The sequence below is a fragment of the Thalassophryne amazonica genome, chromosome 5 (assembly GCF_902500255.1).
Source record: "Thalassophryne amazonica chromosome 5, fThaAma1.1, whole genome shotgun sequence".
Lineage (NCBI taxonomy): Eukaryota > Metazoa > Chordata > Actinopteri > Batrachoidiformes > Batrachoididae > Thalassophryne > Thalassophryne amazonica.
In genome coordinates, this window is record NC_047107.1 from 64,154,108 (window position 1) to 64,178,049 (window position 23,942).

Genomic DNA, 23,942 nt, shown 5'->3' on the forward strand with positions numbered 1-23,942 from the left:
TTGACCAAGTTTTCACACACTGCAACAGGGATTTTGGTCCACTCCTACATACAGATCTTCTCCAGATCTTTCAGGTTTGGAGTTTCAGCTCCCTCCAAAGATTTTCTATTGAGTTCAGGTCTGGAGACTGACCAGGCCACTCAGGACCTTGAAATGCTTCTTACAGAGCCACTCCTTCGTTGCCCTGGCTGTGTGTTTGGGGTCATTGTCATGCTGGAAGACCCAGCCATGACCCATCTTCAATGCTCTTACTGAGGGAAGGAGGTTGTTTGCCAAAATCTCGCAATACATGACCCCATCCATCCTCCCTTCAATGCGGTGCAGTCGTCCTGTCCCCTTTGCAGAAACAACCCCCAAAAATGATGTTTCCACCCCCATGCTTAACGGTTGGGATGGTTTTCTTGGGGTTGTTCTCATCTAAACACAGCAAGTGGAGCTGATTCGAAAAAGCTATTTTGGTCTCATTTGACCACATGACCTTCTCTCATGCCTCCTTTGGATAATCCAGATGGTCACTGGTGAACTTCAAATGGGCCTGGACATGTGCTGGCTTGAGCAGGGGGACTTTGCTGCCCTGCAGGATTTTAAACCATGACAGCATCATGTGTTACTAATGTAATCTTTGTGACTGTGGTCCCAGCTCTCTTCAGGTCATTGATCAGGTCCTCCTGTGTACAACCCCTGGCAAAAATTATGGATTCACCGGCCTCAAAGGATGGTCATTCAGTTGTTTAATTTTGTAGAAAAAAAGCAGATCACAGACATGACACAAAACTAAAGTCATTTCAAATGGCAACTTTCTGGCTTTAAGAAACACTATAAGAAATCAGGAAAAAAAAATGTGGCAGTCAATAACGGTTACTTTTTTAGACCAAGCAGAGGGAAAACAATATGGACTCACGCAATTCTGAGGAATAAATTATGGAATCATGAAAAACAAAAGAACGCTCCAACACATCACTAGTATTTTGTTGCACCACCTCTGGCTTTTATAACAGCTTGCAGTCTCTGAGGCATGGACTTAATGAGTGACAAACAGTACTCTTCATCAATCTGGCTCCAACATTCTCTGATTGCTGTTGCCAGATCAGCTTTGCAGGTTGGAGCCTTGTCATGGACCATTTTCTTCAACTTCCACCAAAGATTTTCAATTGGATTAAGATCTGGACAATTTGCAGGCCATGACATTGACCCTATGTGTCTTTTTGCAAGGAATGTTTTCAGTTTTTGCTCTATGGCAAGATGCATTATCATCTTGAAAAATGATTTCATCATCCCCAAACATCCTTTCAGTTGATGGGATAAGAAAAGTGTCCAAAATATCAACGTAAACTTGTGCATTTATTGATGATGTAATGACAGCCAACTCCCCAGTGCCTTTACCTGACATGCAGCCCCATATCATCAATGACTGTGGAAATTTACATGTTCTCTTCAGGCACTCATCTTTATAAATCTCATTGGAATGGCACCAAACAAAAGTTCCAGCATCATCACCTTGCCCAATGCAGATTCGAGATTCATCACTGAATATGACTTTCATCCAGTCATCCACAGTTCATGATTGCTTTTCCTTAGCCCATTGTAACCTTGTTTTTTTCTGTTTAGGTGTTAATGATGGCTTTTGTTTAGCTTTTCTGTATGTAAATCCCATTTCCTTTAGGCGGTTTCTTACAGTTGACTCCAGTTTCCTCCCATTCGTTCCTCATTTGTTTTGTTGTGCATTTTCGATTTTTGAGACATATTGCTTTAAGTTTTCTGTCTTGACGCTTTGATGTCTTCCTTGGTCTACCAGTATGTTTGCCTTTAACAACCTTTCCATGTTGTTTGTATTTGGTCCAGAGTTTAGACACAGCTGACTGTGAACAACCAACATCTTTTGCAACATTGCGTGATGATTTACCCTCTTTTAAGAGTTTGATAATCCTCTCCTTTGTTTCAGTTGACATCTGTCGTGTTGGAGCCATGATTCATGTCAGTCCACTTGGTGCAACAGCTCTCCAAGGTGTGATCACTCCGTTTTAGATGCAGACTAATGAGCAGATCTGATGTGATGCAGGTGTTTTGGGGATGAAAATTTACAGTGTGATTCCATAATTTATTCCTGAGAATTGAGTGAGTCCATATTTTTTTTTCCCTCTGTTTGGTCTAAAAAAGTAACCGTTACTGACTGCCACAATTTTTTTTTCCTGATTTGTAATAGTGTTTCTTAAAGCCAGAAAGTTGCCATTTGAAATGACTTTAGTTTTGTGTCATGTCTGTGATCTGCTTTTTTTCTACAAAATTAAACAACTGAATGAACATCTTCCGAGGCCGGTGATTCCATAATTTTTGCCAGGGGTTGTAGTTCTGAGCTTTCTCAGAATCATCCTTCCCCCCCAAAGTGAGATCTTGCATGGAACCCCAGGCCGAGGAAGATTGACAGTCATCTTGAGTTTCTTCCACTTTCTCATAAATAATCATAACAGTTGTTGTCTTCTACCAAGCTGCTTGTCTATTGTCTTGTCTTGTCTATTGTATTGCTAGTCCATCCCAGCCTTGTGCAGGTCTACAGTTTTGTCCCTGGTGTCCTTAGACAGCCCTTTGTTCTTGGCCATGGTGGACAGGTTGGAGTGTGATTGATTGAGTGTGTCAACAGGTGTCTTTTATACAGGTAACAAGTTCAAACAGGTGCAGTTAATACAGGTAAAGAGTGCAGAATAAGAGGGAAAAAATGAGAGGGAAAAAATGAACAGGTCTGTGAGAGCCAGAATTCTTGCTGGTTGGTAGGTGTTCAAATACTTATTCCATGCAATAAAATGCAAATTAATTATTTAAAAATCATACAATGTGATTTTCTGGATTCTGTCTCTCACAGTTCAATCAATCAATCAATCAATCAATTTTTATATAGCGCCAAATCACAACAAACAGTTGCCCCAAGGCGCTTTATATTGTAAGGCAAGGCCATACAATAATTAAGTGAACCTACGATAAAAAACACAGACCTCTCCATTCTTTGTAGGTGGGAAAACCTGCAAAATTGACAGGGGATCAAATACTTATTTCCCCCACTCTGTGTGTGTGTGTGTGTGTGTGTGTGTGTGTGTGTGTGTGTGTGTGTGTGTGTGTGTGTGTGTGTGTGTGTGTGTGTGTGTGTGTGTGTGTGTGTGTGTGTGTGTGTGTGTGTGTGTGTGTGTGTGTTTGAGTACAGTAACTGGTTTGGATGTACACGACTTTGGACACTTTTTCATGGTTTAAACAACAGCACAAGAACAGAAGTTTTCTTTTTTCAAATGGCACCAAGGAAAAATAATTCCATCAGCACATCCGCAGTGCATGGATTACCTTATGTTGTTCTCTGACGTAAGGAATAAAAGAGCCTAATGTTTCCTCCTGGCCAGCAAGACACCTAGGTGAAATACTGTTAAATACTTTCTATACCAAAGTAACTTGCTTTAATAAGTGTCACTATTTTATCTCAAATGTCTGTGTTTAAAACAGTTTAAAAATACTTAATTTGTTCAATGGGCAGATTAAAAATGAAGTCGTCTTTGATCCAAAAAGTGTTGGGAAAGTGAAGTACACGGACCCACGCCAGGGGGCGTAAATGAACGGCCAATAGGATTTCCGAATAAATAACAGTTTATTCTGCAAATGTGCACAAAAACCCAAATATGCTTTAGACAGTCAATTACAAAACGGTGCCACGTGGGCAGGCCCGAGGGTAGGAGACGCCTATCCAGAGAAGAGCCGGGACCCACGAAGTTCCACCGCCAACGGAGAACTGCAACACACCAGAGGCGCCAAGTCCTGAATCCCCAGATGGCCACCGCTCCAGCTGTCAGACCCGGTACTGCTGGCAGGAACAAACACAGGTTAAGGTGGGTGTGTGTACACCCAGCAAACAGTCAGCAAAAACACAGTTCCTTCCTGAGGGAAAATCCTCCACTCCCAGAGAGCAGGAAAATTGAGTACGTGCAGTGCCTAATGTAATACTTAGGAGAGTGAGGAGTGGAAACGCCAGCTCCTCCAAACTTCCACAAAACCAACTCCAAGCTGCAAGTATACACAAGGTTCCGACTGCAAAGAGTTCAGAAGCAAAAACATGTGCGTACGGCACAAAATGGCTGAGTTGGTTTACCTGTAAGGTAAGCTGATAACTCGGCAGAGTTATGGTGTCTCTCCCAGGCTTTTATGGATAGTGGTGATGAGTGACAGCTGCTGACAGCCTCTGGTGCACCTGGTGGATTTGGCCTGGCCACTGCGCCCTCTGGTGCCTGAAACCTGCTAACAGGCAGGGCGCCCTCTGGTGGTGGGCCAGCAGTACCTCCTCTTCGGCGGCCCACACAACAAAAAGATCATTATTAAAAAGGGGTCATCTTGAACAGATCAGTTTTTATCCCCTGCTGGCATGGCTATTTCTGTTTGTCCATCTGTCTGTCTGTCTGTCTGTCCGCCTGTCTGCCCATCCCAAAAAGGGTATAAGCGTTCTGAAATCAGCTCCTCTCACACTTCAGGAGGATTTTGTGAAACTCGGTACAATTCCTTATTATAGGTTGGTAATACGCATATTGTAATATTGTACAAGATTGATACATTTTACCAGAATTATGGCCCTTGATTAACAAACCTAGACACGGCCAGTTTCATGAGTTGGTGTCTGCATTCTGAAATCAACTATTGTATATCATGTAATGTTATCAGAATGTAGCAAGCACTTGTACCAAAGCAGCAGTTGCCAGCAGGGGATATTGTACTCTCAGAGCGCTCTTGCTCTGTATCTTTTATATTTTCATGTGTGTTTAATGTTCAACATCTCCACACATTTCTGAGTGTTTTTACAGATTTTCTCCTAATTTCAGCAGAATTTATGACTGAAACACACACACACACATATATATATATACATATATATATATGTATATATATATGTGTGTGTGTGTGTGTGTGTGTATGTACAGTGGTCCCTCGTTTATCGCGGGAGTTACGTTCTAAAAATAGCCCGCAATAAGCGAAATCCGCAAAGTAGTCAGCGTTATTTTTTACAATTATTATAGACGTTTAAGGCTGTAAAACCCCTCACTACACACTTTATACACTTTTCTCAAACAGGCATTAACATTTTCTGTTTTCTCTTGTGTGTAAACACTCTCAAAGTTCAAACCTTAGTAGAAAAATAAGACCAACCTGTTTTCAAACATTCCAAACATTTTTTTGAGAAATAAAAATAGAATGTTTTCCTACAAATAATTATGGCTTTTAGAACTAACGAATTTAATTTTAACGATCAACCTACGAGGTTGGACACATAAGAAATTATTAATAGTGACTGACCAGTATTTCACAGTTCCTCTGATCGCGCCTCTTCATCCTGGCGCTGCGCCGCTGTCACGCCTTTTTCCACTGAGTCTCACCTCGGTGCACGTGTCTTTTTCCGAGTGAAGAACACAGTTATGGGTAGTTGTTGGTGCTCTTTTTTCTTCTGGGCGAGAAGATTCTTATAAACAGACACGCAGAACACAACGTGTGTGCTCTCCCTTCGCGGTGCCTCGACCGGTCTGCTTGATGAGGACGCAGAACACAATGCACTGTAAAAAAAAAAAAAAAGCATGCAGAATTGGACTAAAAAAAAAATGCGAGGCCGCGAAAGGTGAACCGCGTTATACCGAGGGACCACTGTATATGTATATTTTTTCCAGGGTCTTCAGATTGGCACCAGAGAGCTTGAGGAGATGGGAGCCCATTTCTGTGTGGCACTCTTAAGACTGAAGAGGCTGACAGGTCTCCACAACCACCAAAACCTGCTGGATTTGGAGAGCGATCTCATGGGTTCTCATTCAAAAGTGATCAGGTTAGAAACACACACTATTTATGAGTTCTTGTTTTCTCTGTAAATTCATCCTGCGTTAGTGTGACATTAAAAGGGGTGAGGTGCCCCAAGGTTTAGCCATTTAGGAGGTCAGCGTCACAGTCAAAGGCATTTTAACATTCGGCTGCAACAATATTTGAACCCTTTGGTTAGTGGACAGCTCACTCTACTGATGGACCTATGATTGCCATATTGAACTGTAGTCTTCTGCTAATGTCACAGATTTTATGCCTATACATACAGTTTTACCAATCTTTTTAAGGTTTCCAGTTTGAAATATAACCTTAAAAATAGTTCAAATGTACTTCCATACTGTTCTTTTTCTCTGTGTAAAATAGCTTCATTACTGCCATATGCAATTGCCATTGGCATGGTGTGGCTTTTCAGTCTGCTCCCCTCTGAAGCACTACTTGAGACAAATACAGGCCTACATTTATGCAGTGCTGCTGGGAGCATCATTAAAATTCTGTCAGTGATCATGTGTGATGAATATAATGAAGACTGGAGTGAGGAGTAAATGGTCAGACATTGTCAGCAGTGTCATTATTTCTGAGAGAATAAAAAGGCAGGAAATTCTTAAGTTTATAATTAAATCATTTACTAGGGCTGCACAACATTGAACAAAGTGACAATGTGATAATTTTGTTTTCTGCGATATAGTATGTTGTGATGTTACAACCCCAATTCCAACGAAGTTGGGACGTTGTGTGAAATGTAAATAAAAACAGAATACAATGATAAACTTTTTTATTTTTGTGCAGTTATTTGCTCGTTTTTAAATGGATGCCTGCAACACGTTTCAAAAAAGCTGGGACAGTGGTGCCATCCAAGTGCCATCCAAGCAAGATATTGCCTGGATGCATGCACACTCACAATGTAACAATGGGCTGTTATCCAATAGTGTCATTTCTTACTGTAGAGTTAGCTGGCACCACCCGTGTGAATGACGTAGAAACACACTCAGACTGAAGAGTGCGGAAAATTAATCACTTAATACTTAACTTGTTTTGTCCGCTCTCTATCTCTCTCTCTCTCTCTCTCTCAGAGTGCACAACAACAGAGAGGAAATATGACGTCATGCTTTTAGACCATGACACACCGCTTAAATCCAGCATATATGTCAAAAAAGCGGCAGATCTTGGTGGAAATGTGATGTCATCTGTTGCGCACCAACTCCACTGGAGACAACAACACCCTACAAGGGCCGCTGAAGCGTTACACAGAAAGTTGTTTTTGTGTCCCATCTGTGGATTTGGCACATAATAACAAATACAGTGTCCTCACAACTGCTGCCATCTTGTGTAACGGGGCCCTTAGAGAAGATCCAAAGTAAATTCAAGCTTGTGCACCCAATAAGCCAAGTGTGCATCATCACTACACATGCTTGAACTCTGAGCCTTGCTCTTGTTTGGCTAGCAAACACCGACCAAACTCAGGTAGCATGATTATGGGGTGTTACAGGAAATGTAGCTTCAACTGTGGTTAAACTTTAAGCTTGAAGTTCAGGTGAACTGTAAACATGATAGGTGCACATTGTGCTATTGTTGCCTGTGCAAGCAGTTATGATAGAGTTGAAAGGTGACGTAAAAGCCAGTGTGATATTCATAATTGTGAGCACAAAGATCCAGAATGCACATGAGAGCCGCTGTTTGTTTTGCAGAGTTTCCTACAGAGAAGAATAACTCTGAAGGATGCAAGAGAGGGGTTAAAGTATTAAGTTTGTCAGTTATAGTTATGACAGTCAATTTAATAACGTGAACGGAGCATTGCTATGGGGAACGATGACAAGACGTACCTTCCTTGCTCTCTAGTCATTTTCCATCAAATACTCAGCAGTATCTGTTTGCAGTGGTGATGGACAGGTTGACAGATGAGATCAGACAGGAGTCCCCATGGACTATGATGTTTGCAGATGACATTGTGATCTGTAGTGAGAGTAGAGAGCAAGTTGAGTCTAGTCTGGAGAAGTGGAGATATGCTTTGGAGAGAAGGGGAATGAAAGTCAGTAGAAGCAAGACTGAGTACATGTGTGTGAATGAGAGGGAGCCCAGTGGAATAGTGCAGTTACAAGGAGTAGAAGTGGTGAAAGTAGATGAGTTTAAATATTTGGGGTCAACTGTTCAAAGTAATGGAGAGTGTGGTAGAGAGGTGAAGAAGAGAGTGCAGGCAGGGTGGAGTGGGTGGAGAAAGGTGGCAGGAGTGATTTGTGACCGAAGAATATCAGCAAGAGTGAAGGGGAAAGTTTACAAAACAGTAGTGAGACCAGCTATGTTGTATGGTTTAGAGACAGTGGCACTAACAAAAAGACAGGAGGCAGAGCTGGAGGTGGCAGAGCTGAAGATGTTGAGATTCTCTTTGGGAGTGACAAGAATGGACACGCTTAGGAATGAACATAGAGGGACAGCTCAGGTGGGACGGTTTGGAGACAAAGTCAGAGAGGCGGGATTGAGATTGTTTGGACATGTGCGGAGGAGGGACCCAGGGTATATAGGGAGAAGGATGCTGAGGATGGAGCCACCAGGCAGGAGGAGAAGAGGGAGACCAAAGAGGAGGTTCATGGATGTGCTGAGAGAGGACATGCAGGTGGTTGGTGTGACAGAGGAAGATACAGAGGACAGGGTGAGATGGAAATGATTGATCTGCTGTGGCGACCCCTAACGGGAACAGCAGAAAAACAAAGAAGAATCTGCATACATGCTTGGATGCCACACTTTTTGTCAGACCATCCATCTGCCAGTTTCAATGGGTTGGGTGTAATCATTCCGTCGACCACAAGCAAGTTCTCATAATCTTGTTTGATTTGTTTCACCTCGTCTTCAGTGGTTAAAACACAGAGCAGATTTACAGTTACCACACTGTATCATGACGCATTAGGTTCATCTTTGCGTTTGCATCAACACAGAGAACTTACCGCTTACAAAAATGTTTCAGTCATTGACATTCTACCTTTTAAAAGCATCTAAACTGCACTGATCACTCAGGTTTATATTGCATTCTACCATCTTTACCATGTTTACGCAGGTTTGATTGGTAGCCAAAATTTGATCCAATCTCATAATGCTTATTCCAGGGCCAGTGTCCATTAAAGTGCTTGTCAACGCCTCAGACAGGAAAAAAAAAAAGCACAATCAGTCAACCTGAAATAACTGCATCAAAGGCATTAGTTCACCAGCAGTGAGTCAACAAGGAAGCAGAGAGATTACCAAAGTGGTTGCCAGCAGCTAGCCCTGTGCTTCACTAACTGACCTGGAATTTAGATGTAGTGAGGCTGAGACCAGTTCTGTTGCTAATAATATGAATTAAAAGGAAAGGAATCATAATTCCATATTACACCTCTATGCTAACTATACGAGAGGGAGAATAGATGTCTTTAGTCTGGACTTGAATGTCTTTATGGAATTTGACTGTTTTATATATGCAGGGAGATCATTCCACAAGACAGACAAACGATAAGCGAAGGCCCTGTGGCCTGTCAGCTTTTTTTTTTTTTTTTTTGCCTTAGGTACACAAAGTAGTCCTGCATCCTGAGAATACAGAGCACAGGCGGGTACTTAGGGTGTAATTAGGTCGGCTAGGTACGGAGGCGCTGGTCCATGAATAATTTTACAAGTTAGTAACAGAACCTTAAAATCAGACATCACAGAGACAGGAAGTCAATGAAGGGAGTCCAAAACCAGTGTAATGTCATCAAACTTTCTGTTTCTTGTCAAAATTCTGGCAGCAGCATTTTGAACCAATTGGAGACCCTGGCACAGACCTTGGACAACTTCAAAGATGGCTAACCTTGACCTATTTAAGCGGTCAAACGGTTACATTCTGTATCCTATTTTTATGCTATGAATCATGCAAATGTTTTTTTTTTTTTTTTTCCTTTTTTTGGTGGGTGGGGGGGTGACAGCCAATTGTTGAATTTGCAGCAAATTCAACGTGGCAGAATCCTCTCTGAAACCGCTGCATTTCTGTGTAAATCTGACGTAAAAGCTCATGAGAAATAAACACTTAAAAAACTGAAAATGCTATTTTTGTAACCTGATAAAACCTCTGAAGTGGTTTACAAGCCATCTCCTGGGTGTCAGCATACATGCGCATCACAAACGGTCAAAGGTAACTTCAGTCTTTTCAAAAGCTCATGTATGCACAAATGCACACCCTCCTGCAGACACTGTTAAAAGGCAAATAAAATATTCTTCATGATTGATTGATTGAGTGAGTTTGTTCTGCAACATCAATATAAACATGCAGAGGTGACTATATCAATGATAACTGACAACACAATAAAGTATAAACGCTTATTTCCATTGTGCGCCTTGCCTTATCACATGAAAAAATACAGGGGCTTGATTGAACATGCACAAATTGTAAATAAGACAATAGGATCATAATAACTAATGGAAATAACAATAAATGTATAATTTTATATATACGAGGTCTGTCAATAAAGTATAGGTCCTTTTTATTTTTTTCAAAAACTATATGGATTTCATTCATATGTTTTTACGTCAGACATGCTTGAACCCTCGTGCGCATGCGTGAGTTTTTCCACGCCTATCGGTGACGTCATTCGCCTGTGAGCACTCCTTGTGGGAGGAGTCGTCCAGCCCCTCGTCGGAATTCCTTTGTCTGAGAAGTTGCTGAGAGACTGGCGCTTTGTTTGATCAAAATTTTTTCTAAACCTGTGAGGCACATCGAAGTGGACACGGTTCGAAAAATTAAGCTGGTTTTCGGTGAAAATTTTAACGGCTGATGAGAGATTTTGAGGTGATACTGTCGCTTTAAGGATTTCCCACGCAGTGGGACGTCGCGGAGCGCTCCCAGGCACCGTTGTCAGCCTGTTTCAAGCTGAAAACCTCCACATTTCAGGCTCTATTGATCCAGGACGTCGTGAGAGAACAGAGAAGTTTCAGAAGAAGTCGGTTTCAGCATTTTATCCGGATATTCCACTGTTAAAGGAGATTTTTTTAATGAAAGACGTGCGGACGGATTGCAGCGTCGGCTCGCAGCCGCCGCGATGCTCCGCCACAGGAAAAACACCTCTGTTGGAAGCCTTAAGGACAAGTTGGAACATGCCCAACTGTTAAAACAATTTCTCAGATACTCACTCCACTGAAAGCCATCAAAAGCCGCCTGGATTTTACAAATGGTTATCAACACGGAGGTGTTTTTCCTGTGCCGCTGCACCGCGCCGGCTGCGTCCCGACGCGCGGACCTGTCCGCATGTCTTTCATTAAAAAAATCTCCTTTAACAGTGGAATATCCGGATAAAATGCTGAAACCGATTTCTTCTGAAACTTCTCTGTTCTCTCACGACGTCCTGGATCAATAGAGCCTGAAATGTGGAGGTTTTCAGCTTGAAACAGGCTGACGACGGCGCCTGGGAGCGCTGCGCGACGTCCCACTGCGTGGGAAGTCCTTAAAGCGACAGTATCACCTCAAAATCTCTCATCAGCCGTTAAAATTTTCACCGAAAACCAGCTTAATTTTTCTAACCGTGTCCACTTCGATGTGCCTCACAGGTTTAGAAAAAATTTTGATCAAACAACGCGCCAGTCTCTCAGCAACTTCTCAGACAAAGGAATTCCGACGAGGGACTGGACGACTCCTCCCACACGGAGTGCTCACAGGCGGATGACATCACCGACAGGCATGGAAAAACTCACGCATGCGCACGAGGGTTCAAGCATGTCTGACGTAAAAACATATGAATGAAATCCATATAGTTTTTGAAAAAAATAAAAAGGACCTATACTTTATTGACAGCCCTCGTATAGTTTGTACTGGGATACCAATTAAACATCTGCAAATTATGAAGACAATGCTGATAACGGCCGAGGGTATTTTGGCATTGCGTTATATATGGACATTTAAATGAATTTCATATCGGAAAATTAAATATCACAATATTGTGAGTATAGATATTTTTCCTCCACCATTAATCTCTACATCTAATCGTTGGTGCTTTATTAACATCAGTGCTTTGTCATTTCATGTTAACTTTGAAATTAAATACTAACTTGTATGCCTGTTTAATACAACATAATCTTTGTGTCCTATTGTTAATATTCTATCTTCTATCTGTTGCTGTTTGTTTATGTATGTTAATGTGGTCATTTGTGACCACAGGCTTAATGTAAAATCTTGTTTAAATTTCCTGTTCAGCAGTATGATGTCCAAACAGATCCAGCTGTATGTACTTCACTTTAAATTATTCAACTTGACATTCTGTGACCACAAACATTATTTTAATTTCCATCTGAAAACCTCAGCTTTATCCTCACCAAAGATTGGTTAAAGCAGTCGATTTGGAGGCATAGCCTGTTGTATTCACCACCACTTAATGCTCTGGTGCCTCTTATGTTCCCTGTCTCTTTGTTTCTCTGTCTCTTACTAACCTACTCTCCTCTCATATTGATATATTCATTTATCATTTATGTATGTGGTCATTAAGGGACTCAAAAAGTGTTTTGGCGGTGTGTGTGTGTGTGTGTGTGTGTGTGTGTATGAGCATCCTTTGGGATTGGTTGCTCTCGTCCTGGGTTTATGGTTTAATGCGTGGGCTTTGGTATGGCACCACTTACTTTTTAATAGGTCATCACAGTAACAATATTGTGCCCATAGAGAACAAATAACTGGGCGTCTCTGATCCAGTGAAAGCGGTGGATATACAGTACTGTGCAAAACATTTCAGCACATTTAATGTGCCTAAAACTTTTAAATAAAATGGAAAGGGAATAAATATGTAATGTAAAACAAAATAAGAAAAAATGTGATCACTTTAACACACACAGACACACACACACACACATATACATATGGTCTTGACATCACTTGGTACAGAAAATGTGAAAAACATAAAAGAGTGATGGGGTTTGGTATTTCTATAATGGCCTGTAATGTCTGAGGATTTCTCTTGCAACTCTCATTATCTGTTTGGACAAAAGTGATCATTACACACTCACGCGCACATGCACATTATCAGAGACTTGCACATTCACTGTTTATATACAGCACAGTTTGGCTGTCTCGTGCGCACTTACACTGTGGTGTGCATGGTGGGAGATCATTGTCTGAGCCCCCTGATCGACTGTCTCCCAGGGATCGCATTTCAGCCCATTAACACCATTAAAAACCCACTAAAGCCACTAAAACCTCAAAGAACAGCAACCATTTAACCATTAAGACCCTCAGGAAAGAATACAACCCAGCCTCACCAGTGATGGCACTCAGTCGTTGTTTGTTAACATGTCCTACTTATAAGTTAAAGTAATTTTAATATTTTTTTATAAGGTTACCACTTTTGTCGTATATTAATTAAATTGTTATATATGAGGTTTGTGTTTTTGTAATAATTATATTTCACTATTTTCGCTTTCAAATATTTTTTTTTTGTTTTTTAATTGACAAAGTCTTACAATGGTGTATTAAAGGACTAAGTAGGAAGCAATCCCACAACGCTAAGCCACAGTGCAATTTTTTTTTTCATTTCATTTCAAGTTTTTTCAAAGAACTAGTAGTTGCAGGACCAGCCAAACAAAACAAAACCATGACTTATCATCGAGATAACACAGTATTAATTTGAAAGTGTGCATAATGATAATAAATTCAATGCCACTTTGTGGTAAAGAAATGAAGGTGATGAGCAAAGAGAACACCACAGATGATACAAAGCTAATTGTTGGCAAGTTCATGGTAAATGCTAAGTACTGATGTGGTGTATAGTCTGTGCTGTTCAAAGCCAGTTTATTAATGTTACCCTGGTTTGTTCTCTAGCAGCTGCCCCACCACGTATGTGATGGAGGAGGATGAGCCGGCCTTTTTGGAGGTGATAGACTACAGCGCAGAGAGCAATGATGAGGATGCTGAACCTGAAAACGACTCAGGCAGTGGACTCCATGAGACTCCTGAACACCATGACCTGGTATCAGACCACGAATGTTACAAGGACCAAGCTTAAGCCAAAATGTAGTTCATTTAGTAACGTGGCTGATGGGTTTATCTCCACATCTGTCAGTCTAGCCATATGCAGGCCCATAAATGTTTTGCCATTGACAAAGGTCTTACTTTTGCAGTCTAAGACAACATATTTACATAAAAATCATCCAATCCATATTTACATCCAAATCGAGAACAATGGAGGAAGTATAGTACTTTTTAAGGACTAGAAATAATTAGTTCACTCATTCATTCACTTTCTAAATTACTGTAGTTCCTCAATAGTCTCCCCATTTGGATGCAAATAGCCTTAAATGGAAGCTCAAATGTATATTTTATTTGCTTGAAAGACTCATGCACTGTGGGAAAAGAACTTTGTCAGTGTCCAAATATTTATGAAACCAGCAGTAACTAGCCAACAAGATCAATATTTGATGGTAAATTTGGAGTCTATGCTAGTCAGCCTGTCTGGAATAGAGTTGTACCGTCACAGTGAACCATTTATACATAGACTTTATGACTGTATGCTGTTCAGAACCACTTAGCATCAGAATTTCACAAGTGATGGATATTTGTCTTTATTAATGGTCACAAATACTTTCTCCCCCACATGAAGTAATCTTGTTTTCCCACTGGCCTAATAGTGTTACACCCTGCCTCCCTTCAGAACGGCCAGCATAAGTCCTCAGAGTCACAGTGGAAATTCACAGAGTCACAGGAATGACAAAAGTGAGAAATGTATCCCATGACCTCAGACACCACGTAGCCTCAGGCAAGGTCTGTGACATGAACCTTTGTCCGCACTCTCATTTTTCACAGCTGATCCTCACTCTGCTTTAATGGGCTGTGATTGTGTAATATAGTGGCAGCTGCACTAACAGATTTTGTTCCCCATGAGTCTTTGGACCTCATGTGGAATCAGTTTGGCCATCCTGAACGTGTGTTAGAGAAACTAGCATTTGCGCAACAGAACAACATATGGATACGAATGAACTACATCCTTCCATGCTTGCTTCCTTCCTCCCTCTGATAGACAAAAGTAGTGATGTCTAAATATGATATATATATATATATAGAGAGAGAGAGAGAGAAATTACAGTTTGCTAGTAAGTTATTATTGCACATACGGTGCATCTGGGAAGTATTCACTTTTTCCACATTTTGCTATGTTGCAGCCTTATTCCAAAATGGATGAAATAATTGTTTTCCTCATTTTTGCATATATATGTGTCTGTGTGTGTGTATATATATATATATATATATATATATATATATATATATATATATATATATATATATATATATATATATATATATATATATATATATACACACACACACATACAGGCGAGCCACATTGACTCGTGTAAGTCACGATTTGGTTTTACTCGCAGTCAAGTTGTGGACCCTGAAAATTTAGATGACCTATAAAAGTCAATTTTGATTTTTGGGAGGGGTCACCAATGCAGGCAATGATTTATTTTTCCTCCAGTTGCTGCAGTTCAGCAATGAGGTTGGATGATTCTGTGTGGAAGATTCCTGATTATTCAGAGTTTTTGGATGTGACTCTTTAGATCCTTACTGCCAATTCAGATTGGGCTGGAATTTATACACACGCCTGCCTCACACATGCCCACCACATGCACTAGCGAAGCCCTCATCGCTGACCTGAACCCACTCAGATGAAGAAATCATCACCATCCAGGAAGGAATCACACTTCAAATCATCAAAACTATTATAATATGGCACAGTAAGCTGATTTTAAGATTTTTTTGGTCAACTTAATTAACTCACGGTTTCAGATAACTTGATTTTGTGGACCCCAACTCACGCAAGTTAACAGGCTCAGCTGTTTATATAAATATATATACATACACACACATATGTATAGAATTAAAAAAAAAATCTCTCCACAAAAGTTGTGACCTCACATTTTTGATGCCCTTCCCACCCTGGCTAACACATACAGTCCAATCACCGCTGTGCACTTTGCCTTTTATTCAAAATTAAAATCAACAAATATATTACACAAATATGGAATGTTCTCATGTTTATGATGATTACCATGCATACAACATGACTATCAAATATAAATACACACATGAATCACAAGGAGAGACTTGGTTGTGATTGTCTTGTACTGCAGTAATAAAGAGTAAATGTGGGATACTCACAGGGATATTTTGTGTTTTAGGTTTTGTGATATTATAATGGTAGATGTAGCACTAATAAAGAAGAAGCACGACCTGCAAATGATCATTTGGCAATTTGGACATCCACTCTGCACACAAGACGTTACACTCGAGCTTGATATATGGATTTAACAAAAAAAAAAGTAACACACTGTTCAACTCGGAGCTAATGGTAGCGTTGCTGTAAAATTTTACAAATTATACTGGAATCATTTTTATTTTATTCTCTCTTTTGCATAAAAAAAAACCCTTTGGAAAAACACATGCACCCACATAAAATAATAATAAAGGTGCAGTGCTTTGTACAGATTAATTTGTTACATTATTCTCAATTTATGGAAGTGTTACATTTTTGTTGAGCTAGAACTGCTAGGCAGTGCACTTTTTCAGTTTTTAATTTGTTTTTTATTTATTAATTTGTTTCTGGGATGCAACTTGAATGTCAATCAGACAATTCAGCATTTTAAGTATGTGTGCTTGAGTTTTAAGTTTTTCCATTACTCAGTCCAGTTAATGCTCTTACACAATGTTCTTTCTTCAAATTTGATTACTGCTTCTTACCCTTTTCTTTCTCCCAGTCACTTATTTGTTTTCTGTATCCATCTCTATTTCTGCTTCTTTCTTTCCTTCACTCTAAGCTCTTGCATTTTATTTTCATTTCTACATTTGTCTTGGCTCTAGACTTCAGTGATGAACAGCTTACAAACACCCAGAGAGCAATTACCTGGCTTGGTGTGTCATTACCTGTGTGTATGTATGACTGTGCCCATGTCTTTTTTTCTTCTTTTTCATTTTCTGTAGCTATTTATCAACATATGCTGGAGTGTTTTTGTTACATTTGTCAATAACCAAGTAAAGATGGCCTATTTGATGTTTATTGTATTGCAGAAAATTGAATGGTAAAGCTAAGGGAAATAAAATGTGAAAGTGGTAAATGGTTGTCTTCTTGTTAATTATTTCTGACAAATTTTATAAAGTGCAGCAATTGAGTTTGCCAAAGTAAAAAGCACAAATCATGCTAATGCAGCTTATTAAAAGAGAGGAGTGGTTGGTAACATTACTGTACATATTTTAAAAGGCAAAAATGTATATAAATCTATTGAACACGCATTTCATCTAGCAACACATACAGTAGTGTTCAGAATAATAGTAGTCCTATGTGACTAAAAAGATTAATCCAGGTTTTGAGTATATTTCTTATTGTTACATGGGAAACAAGGTACCAGTAGATTCAGTAGATTCTCACACATCCAACAAGACCAAGCATTCATGATATGCACACTCTTAAGGCTATGAAATTGGGCTATTAGTAAAAAAAAAAGTAGAAATGGGGGTGTTCACAATAATACAACCCCTGGCAAAAATTATGGGATCACTGGCCTCGGAGGATGTTCATTCAGTTGTTTAATTTTGTAGAAAAAAAGCAGATCACAGACATGACACAAAACTAAAGTCATTTCAAATGGCAACTTTCTGGCTTTAAGAAACACTATACGAAATCAAGAAAAAAGATTGTGGCAGTCAGTAACGGTTTACTTTTTTAGACCAAGCAGAGGAAAAAATATGGACTCACTCAATTCTGAGGAATAAATTATGGAATCACCCTGTAAATTTTCATCCCCAAAACTAACACCTGCATCAAATCACATCTGCTTGTTAGTCTGCATCTAAAAAGGAGTGATCACACCTTGGAGAGCTGTTGCACCAAGTGGACTGACATGAATCATGGCTCCAACACGAGAGATGTCAGTTGAAACAAAGGAGAGGATTATCAAACTCTTAAAAGAGGGTAAATCATCACGCAATGTTGCAAAAGATGTTGGTTGTTCACAGTCAGCTGTGTCTAAACTCTGGACCAAATACAAACAACATGGGAAGGTTGTTAAAGGCAAACATACTGGTAGACCAAGGAAGACATCAAAGCGTCAAGACAGAAAACTTAAAGCAATATGTCTCAAAAATCGAAAATGCACAACAAAACAAATGAGGAACGAATGGGAGGAAACTGGAGTCAACGTCTGTGACCGAACTGTAAGAAACCGCCTAAAGGAAATGGGATTTACATACAGAAAAGCTAAACAAAAGCCATCATTAACACCTAAACAGAAAAAAACAAGGTTACAATGGGCTAAAGAAAAGCAATCGTGGACTGTGGATGACTGGTTGAAAGTCATATTCAGTGATGAATCTCAAATCTGCATTGAGCAAGGTGATGATGCTGGAACTTTTGTTTGGTGCCGTTCCAATGAGATTTATAAAGATCACTGCCTGAAGACAACATGTAAATTTCCACAGTCATTGATGATATGGGGCTGCATGTCAGGTAAAGGCACTGGGGAGATGGCTGTCATTACATCATCAATAAATGCACAAGTTTACGTTGATATTTTGGACACTTTTCTGATGTTTAAGGATGATGAAATCATTTTTCAAGAAGATAATGCATCTTGCCATAGAGCAAAAACTGTGAAAACATTCCTTGAAAAAAGACACATAGGGTCAATTTCATGACTTAGGGTTAATGTCAACGAGCAGATGTGATTTGATGCAGGTGTTAGTTTTGGGGATGGAAATTTACAGGGTGATTCCATAATTTATTCCTCAGAATTGAGTGAGTCCATATTTTTTTCCTCTGCTTGGTCTAAAAAAGTAACCGTTACTGACTGCCACAATCTTTTTTTCTTGATTTCTTATAGTGTTTCTTAAAGCCAGAAAGTTGCCATTTGAAATGACTTTAGTTTTGTGTCATGTCTGTGATCTGCTTTTTTTCTACAAAATTAAACAACAGAATGAACATCCTCCGAGGCCGGTGATTCCATAATTTTTGCCAGGGGTTGTAGTAGTGTGGCATTCAGTCAGTGAGTTCATCAATTTTGTGGAACAAACAGGTGTGAATCAGGTGTCCCCTATTTTAAGGATGAAGCCAGCACCTGTTGAACATGCTTTTCTCTTTGAAAGCCTGAGGAAAATGGGATGTTCATTCTGTTCCAAATCAAAACATGAAGAATTTATCAAATTTGTTATTAATTTACAGAAAGTGAAGAAAAAGGATATTAGGCTGTTCAAAAAATAAAAAATAGTGTCTGCATTTTTCTTTCTGTGACCCTTATTACACCCTTACAGGGGGCCCTTATTTAAGGATGAAGGCAGCAAATGTAAATGCTGGTTTCAGGGCATTTCTCTTTGAAAATCTGAGTAAAATGGAAAACATATAAAGAAGTGCAGAAAATGATAGTCTGCTCTGCTAAAATGATCTCAAATCCTTTAAAATGTCAGCCAAAACCAGAAAAACGTGGAAGAAAACTGAAAATCATCATTCAAAAGGATCGTAGAACAGCCAGAATGGCAAAGACTCAGCCAATGATCAGCTCCAGGGTGATCAAAGAGCATCTAAAGCTACCTGTGAGTACTGTAACAATTAGAGGACGCCTATGTGAAGCCAAACTATGGGCAGCAAGCCCCTGCAAAGTCCCGCTGCCAAGAAAACAACGTGCTGCAGAGGTTACAATTTGCCAAAGAACACACTGACGAGCCTAAAGAAATGGGACAACATTTTGTGGACTGATGAAAGCAAGACTGTTCTTTTGGATCTAGGAACCAAACAGTTTGTCAGACGACCCCCAAAAACTGAATTCAAATCACAGTACACTGTGAAGATAGTGAAGCTTGGTGAAGCAAACATCTTGATATGGGGTGTTTCTTATACTTTGGTGTTGGGCCTATTTATGGAATACCAGGAATCATTGATTAGTTTGAATGCATCAGAATAGTTGAAGAAGTCATGTTGCCGTGCGCCAAATAGGAAATTCCCTTGAAATGGGTGTTTTAAGAAGACAGCAAGCCCAAACACACCAGCAAACTTGATTCCAGACCAACAAGATTAACATTATGGAGTGGCCCAATCCCCAGACCTTAATCCAATAGAAAACCTGTGAGGTGACATCAAAAATCTTTCCGAGGCAAAACTAAGAAATGCAGAGGAATTGTGGAATGTAGTCCAATCGTCCTGGGCTGGAATTGCTGTTCACAGGTGCTAGAAGTTGGTCGACCACATGGAACACAGATGTGAAGCAGTTTTCAAAAACAGTGGTTATGCAACTAAATATTAGCTCAGTCATTCACAAGAAAGATAAATCTTCAAGCATTTTTCAGTTCATACAGTAAATGTTTGAGTTTGCAAAGAAAAATGCAGATGATGCTGTTTTTTTTGAACAGCCTAATATTACTTTTTTTTCCTTAAGAACAAATTTGATACATTTTTCTTCATGTTTTGATTTGGAACAATGTGCAGTGTGCATCTGTGTGTATGGAAATAAAAGCTACTAGTGTGTTGCCTATGGGGATCCACTGGCTCCAGATTGGGTAGTGTTTATAAACTAGGTAGCTGACATACAACCCCTGGCAAAAATTATGGAATCACCGGCCTCGGAGGATGTTCATTCAGTTGTTTAATTTTGTTGAAAAAAGCAGATCATAGACATGACACAAAACTAAAGTCATTTCAAATGGCAACTTTCTGGCTTTAAGAAACACTATAAGAAATCAGGGGAAAAAAATTGTGGCAGTCAGTAACGGTTACTTTTTAGACCAAGCAGAGGGAAAAAAATATGGACTCACTCAATTCTGAGGAAAAAATTATGGAATCACCCTGTAAATTTTCATCCCCAAAACTAACACCTGCATCAAATCAGATCTGCTCGTTAGTCTGCATCTAAAAAGGAGTTATCACACCTTGGAGAGCTGTTGCACCAAGTGGACTGACATGAATCATGGCTCCAACACGAGAGATGTCAATTGAAACAAAGGAGAGGATTATCAAACTTTTAAAAGAGGGTAAATCATCACGCAATGTTGCAAAATATGTTGGTTGTTCACAGTCAGCTGTGTCTAAACTCTGGACCAAATACAAACAACATTGGAAGGTTGTTAAAGGCAAACATACTGGTAGACCAAGGAAGACATCAAAGCGTCAAGACAGAAAACTTAAAGCAATATGTCTCAGAAATCGAAAATGCACAACAAAACAAATGAGAGGAAACTGGAGTCAACGTCTGTGACAGAACTGTAAGAAACCGCCTAAAGGAAATGGGATTTACATACAGAAAAGCTAAACGAAAGCCATCATTAACACCTAAACAGAAAAAAACAAGGTTACAATGGGCTAAGGAAAAGCAATCGTGGACTGTGGATGACTGGATGAAAGTCATATTCAGTGATGAATCTCGAATCTGCATTGGGCAAGGTGATGATGCTGAAACTTTTGTTTGGTGCCGTTCCAATGAGATTTAGAAAGATGACTGCCTGAAGAGAACATGTAAATTTCCACAGTCATTGATGATATGGGGCTGCATGTCAGGTAAAGGCACTGGGGAGATGGCTGTCATTACATCATCAATAAATGCACAAGTTTACATTGATATTTTGGACACTTTTCTTATCCCATCAATTGAAAGGTTGTTTGGGGATGATGAAATCATTGTTCAAGATGATAATGCATCTTGCCATAGAGCAAAAACTGTGAAAACATTCCTTGCAAAAAGACACATAGGGTCAATGTCATGGCCTGCAAATAGTCCGGATCTTAATCCAATTGAAAATCTTTGGAAGTTGAAGAAAATGGTCCATGACAAGGCTCCAACCTGCAAAGCTGATCTGGCAACAGCAATCAGAGAAAGTTGGAGCCAGATTGATGAAGAGTACTGTTTGTCACTCATTAAGTCCATGTCTCAGAGACTGCAAGCTGTTATAAAAGCCAGAGGTGGTACAACAAAATACAAGTGATGTGTTGGAGCGTTCTTTTGTTTTTCATGATTCCATAATTTTTTTCCTCAGAATTGAGCTATTCCATGTTTTTTTCCTCTGCTTGGTCTATAAAAGTAACCGTTACTGACTGCCACAATTTTTTTCCCCTGATTTCTTATAGTGTTTCTTAAAGCCAGAAAGTTGCCATTTGAAATGACTTTAGTTTTGTGTCATGTCTGTGATCTGCTTTTTTTCTACAAAATTAAACAACTGAATGAACATCCTCCGAGGCCGGTGATTCCATAATTTTTGCCAGGGGTTGTAAAACCTTAGACCTCAACTGTTTTATGAAGAACTCAATCCTTTTATTTCCTGTTAATTGTGTAATTTTTTAAATATTAATTTACAGTCTTAATGTGTTTTTAAATTGTTTGCGTTCTTGCAGTTAGAAACTGCAGAAGTGTTGGGGAGGATGCTGGCGCTGTTTGTTCGCCGCTTCCCTGCAAATCCCGCTGAAAATCCCCAGTCTACTAAGCTGTTGTGTACTGCAATTCACCACAGTATTTGACTAGAACATCGAGGTACTAATTTTTTGAAGCACTTTGAGTTCGACTGTGTCAGGGGTGTTACCGGTACTTACCGGTCACTAAGTTGAAACCGGTATCTTCATCTTCTCCTCTGGCATCCTGATGTCTGGTTGTGCCTCCAAGACGAACTGAGCCCTTGGTGATGTCCTGGTGCTGTATGACCTCCTTGGACTGTCCATACCCGGGTGTTTGCAACCCTGATGCCCGCTTGTTTGGTCCGGTTATGCTAGCGATACTAGTTGCTGCTATCACACGGCACTCGATCAGTATCTACAGATCCTGCATCGCCTCCGCGTACAAGCGGATGCCTGCATGTCGTTTACAGTTCGTGTTCGTGTTGTGGACTATCCTGGCTTGTGTAGCTGTTTTCCATCGCTGCTTGTCTGGATCTCGGCTACCTGCTAGCACCACCGCACCATCCTGCACCATGCTGTCAACTGCCTCCTCACAGCAGTGGCTCTGGGCTAACGCCAACAACAGTGGAGCCCTCCCACAGCAACGAGAGCTTCCACAACGACCCAGGTACATCCATAGAGGCTCTGGACGCCGGTTTGTCCTGTCCAAACGCGGTGACCACGGCTCCATCGTGTCCCTTTGGTCTGCATCCCGTCCCGTCATGCAACAGATGCGTCACAACGCATGTCATCAGAGTGCCGAAACTACAGGTAATCATATGGCCTGGAATAAGCGCTGCAATGGAAAACCCAGAGTGGATTTTACCGCCCTCCAGCCTCTGAGAAGACATGTCACCAAATCTCACACTACGCTGGAGCTCTTCAATGCACAATCCCTGATGAACAAATCTGGGCTCATTTACGACCACATCCTGGAGAAGGGCATTGACATTTTCTGCATCACCGAGACCTGGCAACAACCTGAGGTCTACTCATCTCTAAATGAGACCTGCCCACCCGGATATAAATATATTAGTAAGGCCCGCACAACTGGCCGAGGTGGGGGCCTGGCTGTTATATACCACAGTAACATCCAACTGTCCCCCATTTCAGTGCCTGCCCAGCCATGGCTCCTTTGAGAGTCTTGTTTTTAAATTAAATAACCCATTTTCTGGAACAGTTGCCCTCATCTACCGCCCCCCTAAAACTCAACAGACCTTTATTTCTGACATACACAGTTTTCTCAGCTCACTCTGTACATCATACTCAAACATCCTGGTTATTGGTGATTTTAACATACACATGGACTCACATATTTGTCGACTCACCTCAGAATTCAAACATGTACTGGACTGCCTCAATCTCCAACAGCTCATAGATCGCCCAACTCACAACAAAGGACACATCCTGGACCTGGTAATTACAGACTGTCTCCCTGTTACTGACCTTGAGGTGTATGACGTCGGTGTCTGGCAGTTACCCTCAAAGTCCCTGGATCATCCACTCTCCACAAACCAAAACGGATCATAACTTTTAGAAACATAAAAGACATTGACTCCTCCTCCCTCTGCACACATCTCCAACTCCTTTCCCCACCCTCACATTTTTCAGTTGACAGTCTAACTGACTTCTACAACATCAGCCTCAGCTCCATCCTGGACATTCATGCCCCACTCACAACGACTGGACCCCGGACTGTCACCTTTACCCGCTCCGCTCCATGGTTCACCAATGAGCTGAGGACCA

General features: G+C 40.4%; 1 protein-coding gene and 1 long non-coding RNA gene across 2 annotated transcripts in view; both read left to right on the plus strand.

The window, feature by feature from the left end:
• The window catches only part of agtpbp1 (ATP/GTP binding protein 1), a 172,684-nt gene extending 157,929 nt beyond the window's left edge, over nucleotides 1-14,755 (plus strand). Inside the window, 2 exon segments of the mRNA XM_034170437.1 lie at nucleotides 5,682-5,833; nucleotides 13,622-14,755. Coding sequence (XP_034026328.1) covers nucleotides 5,682-5,833; nucleotides 13,622-13,802 — 333 coding nt within the window. The 3' untranslated portion in view covers nucleotides 13,803-14,755.
• Nucleotides 14,756-15,086: 331 nt separating this feature from the next.
• LOC117510644 overlaps nucleotides 15,087-23,942 on the plus strand; it is a 28,739-nt gene continuing 19,883 nt past the window's right edge. Inside the window, exon 1 of the long non-coding RNA XR_004560775.1 lies at nucleotides 15,087-16,727. This is a non-coding gene — a long non-coding RNA (uncharacterized LOC117510644). The remainder of the gene's footprint in view (nucleotides 16,728-23,942) is intronic.